At 49.0% G+C, this 5,808-nt stretch overlaps 1 protein-coding gene across 1 annotated transcript in view; it reads left to right on the forward strand.

Moving 5' to 3' along the window:
- The window catches only part of LOC107103479 (receptor-type tyrosine-protein phosphatase mu-like), a gene marked incomplete at its 5' end in the record, with an annotated part of 96,709 nt that overhangs the window by 76,471 nt on the left and 14,430 nt on the right, over positions 1–5,808 (forward strand). Inside the window, 3 exons of the mRNA XM_015403201.1 lie at positions 205–231; positions 1,450–1,461; positions 2,899–3,092. Of these exons, the coding sequence (XP_015258687.1) occupies positions 205–231; positions 1,450–1,461; positions 2,899–3,092 (233 nt within the window). The remainder of the gene's footprint in view (positions 1–204; positions 232–1,449; positions 1,462–2,898; positions 3,093–5,808) is intronic.

Consider the following 5,808-nt stretch of genomic DNA (forward strand, 5'->3'; position numbering starts at 1 on the left):
ACTCTGGGTCAGTGAATGCATGACTCTGGGTCAGTGAATGCATCACTCTGGGTCAGTGAATGCATCACGGAGCAGGTACTCAGAGCTGGTCAGTATAAAATCAGCAACATTCAGCCAAACTCAGAAAAGCTGACGTGTCTTTTTGTCTCCTTCTCTCCTCTGTCCTGTCTTTCCTCTCTGTCTATCTGCTGCTCCTGATGGCAGATCCATTCGTACCCACAGCCATCCTCGGTGAGACTCTCTTCCTTGTTTCCTCTGCAGGAGGTCAGGTTGAGGTTTAGAGGCAGCCAGGAAGTGGACAGACAGGACAGAGGAGGGGACAGACAGAAAGAGACTTCCATCCATCCCTGCTTGCTCCTTGTTCTGCTGCTTTTCTTTCGTTTTTCTGAAAACGTTTAATCTTTTTTCTTTATCTGTCTTGTTTTTATGTTTATTTCTTGTTTTTATGTTTATTTCTTGTTTTTATGTTTATTTCTGGCATCTTTAGAGGTTTTGTCTTTTAAATGCTTTGCCTTTTTTTAACCTTTTAAAGAGAAGTTTGTTGTTTTTTCTGTTGATTAGATTTTTTTTTCTTGATTTATTTCATATCTGATAATATTTTTTTTGGTCCTTTTAGTTCAGTAGCTGCTCCTCATTTTCCCCCCTTTTTTTTTTTTTTACTAAAATGACGGTGGGCTTCACTCCATCCCCACATCCACAACATTCCTGCGTGTCGTGTTGACGTCACATCTGTCTGTGACCTCCAACCTCTGCATGGTCACAACATGCCCACTAGGACGGGGGGTGGGGGGGTGGCTGGGGGCTTCTCTGAGCTTTAATTTTCTTTCAACATTCAGACATCAGGAGAATCCCAGGAAATACAAACTGAATAAATGCAGCGTTTCTTTAAACTGAAGCTGTTAGAAGCTCCACCTGTTGGCCGAATGAATCCAGGATAAAGAAACGTCAGACAGGATGCAGCTGGCTTGGGCTAAAAAGGAAACATAGATTTCCCCCCCCAGACTTTGACCATCCCTGCCTGATCAGCTGGAGTTGCCATGGATACGCCCAAACATTGACGGGACGTCAGCTAATTAGTAGATCCACTTTATGCTCAAACCCTGAGAGCAGACGGTAAACCCTGCAGGCCTCAGCTTATAGCAGGAGGTGGAACCCACCGACTGTCCCCCCCCCCCCGGTTGACTGATCAGCAGGCATCCAGACGTTAGCCGGGTTAGCATAGGGTGATCAGATGTTTGATGCTAGCTGTGTGTTAGCTGAGGAACAGTTTACGAGCAGCTAAAAGCTAAAGTTGTTGCTCATCTCGTGTCTCAAGCTAAATGGGAGTGTACAGGTCATAAATGAATATAGCATAAGTACCATATTACTGTGACAGTTGTATGGCTTCTCTTCTTCTTCTTNAGTTGTATGGCTTCTCTTCTTCTTCTTCTCTTCTCTCTCTGTGTAAAGTGCCCATTAATGGTAAGTGGTTAAAGTGGGGGCTAAATGGGGGGGGCTCATGTTGAGGGGTGTCACTTCATCGCATGGAGCCACACTCATCACCCACTGTGATGTCATCCATAAGTGTGGCCAAGCCTCATTCTACCCTCTGTGCAGCTATGATGTCACAACACAAGCCCCTCCCACCATCCTTTGTGGAACCAATCGGCTCTCAGCATCTGGTCATCTCTGATTGGTTCAGATGGGTTGTTTCATCCACCTAGCTCCTCGTCCATCACATGGTCCATCACCCTCACCTTGACTGGTTGGGCTGTTAGGTTAGAGGGCTTCTGATTGGTCAGTCAGCCTCCAGGCTAGCCAATAAGAACAGCTAGAGAATGTAGTGGAAGTTGTGTTTGCCGTCTTTTGCTGAAGTGTTCACCTCAGAGTTCTGGACGGGTTCAGCTTGGAGGTCCATTTACAAAACAGGAGGTTGGTTCCAGGACTCTGAACTCGGCTCCTTTCACACTGCTGTCCAAAGACTGGGGGTGGGGGGGGGGTTTAGCAGTGTGAAAAGAGCCCATCATCATCCTCTCTTCAGACATGTAATGTGTGTAATGTGATGTCATGTGATGTCATTCCTTTGTGTTGTCATGGTGACAGCCTGGTGGGAGTGGATGCTGACCAAAACAAAGTGGTGTCAAACTGGTTTTGGACAGACTCGGATGAGACTGGTTTCATGTCCAGTAGATAGAGATCCAGGTACCTGGTTCAGACTGGTTTATCTCATCAGGTGCTTCCTCAGACCATCAGAACCGGCTCTTTGTTCGGTAGAACATTACCAGGTCTCCACACAAAAACACTGAGCTGCTCTGCTTGATAATTAGAAAGACCTGATAACGAATGTGAGGGACAGAAGCAGAACCTGGGGATCCTGGTCCACCTGTCTTCTGTCCTTAACTGATCAGATAATGACGACACAAATGTGGTTTAATCCTAAACCAATGAAATAATGAGACATTCGCTGGTCTGGAAGGAAGATCTGAGTCTGAGGTTCTGACCACCAGGAGAGCCATGAAAGGTCTGATAGAATTCCTGGACCATCAGGAAATGATGGCTACTAAAGACGAAGTCAGGAGAAGCTTGAAGAGGTGGACTCCTAGTCCCTGAGGTGCTCCTCTGTAGAGGACATGTTGACGTGGGAGGGTCCGTCACTAAGATGTTCCCACCATGTTTGTGTCCACCATTAGGATGGTATCAGAGAAAAGGTCACCTGGATCCAACATTCAGCCAGTCAGAGTCTGTCCAGAAGGCAGCTTGAATATTCCACCAATGAACTCAGACCTCCTAACTGGATCTGCTCCGACCGGCTAGATCATGCTTTTATCTCTCAGCCTGCTCCAGTCCATCCTGTGTCCAAAGCCTTTCCAGTTACCTTCTGTCTCACCCGCATCTTCTCCTTCCTCTGTTGTTCTTCAGACGACAGCAGCCACACTATGACCAGTGAAACCAGCAGCCTGGTCCAGTCCCACTACAAGCAGCGGGAGGCGGAGCGGGAGGCGCTGCCGTACCAGACGGGCCAGCTGCATCCGGCCATCCGGGTGGCCGACCTCCTGCAGCACATCACCCAGATGAAATGTGCTGAAGGTTACGGGTTCAAGGAGGAGTATGAGGTGAGAACCATGGGGCGTAGAAACGGTTCAGGCTGTAGCTTTGATGTGTTCTGAAACCAGAAAAGGTGTTTGGGTGAAGGTTGCTTCCTCAGATGATGTGGACCAACCACCCATGCTAACCCCAACAGTTGGGTCCATCTCGTGTTTGATCCTGTTCTGATTTCCGTTCCTAAACGCTTCTCTTCACAAGTTCTGCTTCCAACAAACCTATCCTGTAGGAAGCTTTGCCTGAATATCGACCAGTCAAAGCCACAGATGTCTGATAATGGGTCCAGTCCAAGTGCTGAGCTCATTAGGGTCCAGAGACACCTGGACTACACCTCTCTCTGGACGTGGTACCGGCGTTCCAGAACCATCATCCGTGGTGAGCAGCGGTACCAAGGGGCCTGAAGGACAGTCCTCTGGTACGCTGACAGTTCTGAGATGTTAGACCCTTTGGGGACGACCCCATGGAGAAGAAGGTGGGCTGTAATGTGGATCCAGACCAACAATCAGGACTCTTCTGTAGATGCCATCCCTCCATCCTTTGCTCTGGTCCAACCGGGAGAAGCACTGCTGTCAGTCTGCCTTCCTTTACTTCCTGGACCTCAGTCCAATGTGTCACTGGGTAGTACCTTAAGAGATACACAGCTAGCATCAAACACCGCAGGAGTCGGACCATACTATGCTAACCCTGGCTAACATCTGGATGCTTCTCTGACCAATTGGACTCTAGCCACCTGGACTTTCACCATCTCTGGGCCCCTCTGATGGATGATCTTCTCCATCTGGAGATGACCCAGTAGTGGTGGAGCAGATTCCCCAGGATCAGGATGGAGGTGGAGGACCTGTTGGACTGGAGCAGGAAGCAAGGTCCACCATGTCCTCCACCTTCTCAGGAGGCCAAGGTCAGCTGGTTTTGCTCCAGAGAATCTGACGAGGCTTTGACCTCCTTCAGCAGCTCAGATAACTGCCCGCCGCAGTCCACCGTCGGTAAAGTGATTGGATGCGTCAGGACCAGCAAGGACGCCGCTGATGTCTACATCAACAGATCTTATTTCCTTCCCCCGTAATCCTAATGAATGTTGGTTGGTTGGCAACCAGCCAGTTAGCCTAAGTTTTATTAGCTCAGGGTAATGAAGCAAAGGGTCGGAGATGCTAGAAGGAGCCAGTCCGATGTTTCTACCGCCCAGTTGATGATGCTTCCTGTCTGACCAGTTGATGATGTTTCCTGTCTGACCAGTTGATGATGTTTCCTGTCTGACCAGTTGATGATGTTTCCTGTCTGACCAGTTGATGATGTTTCCTGTCTGTATAACTCGGCTTCTTGAAGCGACCGTTCGATTCCCACCTGTTCTTTTACACAGGTTGTCTGCAGAGGTGCTTTCCATATTTCTAGGGACTTTAGCTTTACCGTTTTGGGATCATGGTCTGAAGTTTCCCTCGCCATCATCCTCCCCTGTCCAGACGTTACCTCCATTCCTCCTCTGAACTCACTGATGGTAACAACCTCCAAAGACTGGAGTTCTGCTTCCATCTGGATCCTCTGCAGCTAACTTGTTCCTGTTAGTTCTTGCTAAGCCAGTTCTTTCTGATGCTCTCTGGCGGCTCTGGCACCCTGACTGACCCATCGATCATGTGATCAGTAATCAGATCAGCAGCCGGTGGCCACAAGAACTGAACGGGGAGTCAATGGTTCAGAGATCAGTCAGGAGGATGCAGCCAGTGATGCTCTGTAGCGGCTGTAGCTAGGAGCTTTAGCATTTCTGTCTGTGTGTGTTTATCCATTTTATGAGGAGAAACTTACTAATGGATGTTACTTACCTGAACACACACACACACACACACATACATTATAGATCTACCCTGCAGCTAATGGCCCAAACAGGGAGCGCTGCAGTGCTGCTGGTGTGCGGCGGTGTGTGTCGGTGTGTGTGCCGAGCCGCGGGCTCGCAGGCTGCCCTCAGGGCTGATCCATTATACATACTGAACACACACCCTCCATTTGCAGAAAGTTTTTCTGACTCTGCTTCAGTCTCTCACTCCACTGGCTCCCAGTAATCGACGGCCCAGGAGGCTGCTGGTTCTGATCCAAACCAGGATCCTGCAGAAAACAGTTTGGGTTTAACCAGCTGAATTAACAAAGTTCTGGACCCAAACAGAAGCTCAGCTTCTGACTTTTCACCTGAAGCTTTTCAGAACGCTGGACACAAGCAGAGCAGGAAAACAGGAAAGATGGACGTTCTGACCGTGCATCATCACCTCCCCTCATGGAGGACAGAACATGAATAGAATGGATCGGACCGGGTCAGTCAGAACCCGGATCCCTCTGTGTTGGCAGTCAGTCTGGAATCAGGGTCCTCCTAAAAGGCCTGACCCTCGCATCAGGTCCAACATCTCCTGATCAGGAGGTAAAGTCTAGTAAACAGTTCTGTTCTGTCAGTCCTGGTTAGAGACTGATGATGGCTGAAGATCCAGATGACGACAGACCATCACAGAGCAGAACCTCTTCAGGAGCAAGAAGGACCAACAACCTTTCTGACCAACATCTGGATTCTGGCTCTTTACTCCAGCACCTCTGTTAGCTGGGCCAGAGGTTCTGGTTCTGGTGAAGCAGGGTTAGGTTCTTCCAGAGTTCTGAGGGTCCATCGTCTGAACATGGAGACAGGATGGACAACCTGCAGACGTACAGGATGGATGGATGGATGGTGGATGATGGATGATGGATGATGGATGA

This window comes from Cyprinodon variegatus, unplaced genomic scaffold, assembly GCF_000732505.1.
Source record: "Cyprinodon variegatus isolate N-32 unplaced genomic scaffold, C_variegatus-1.0 Scaffold1459, whole genome shotgun sequence".
NCBI lineage: Eukaryota > Metazoa > Chordata > Actinopteri > Cyprinodontiformes > Cyprinodontidae > Cyprinodon > Cyprinodon variegatus.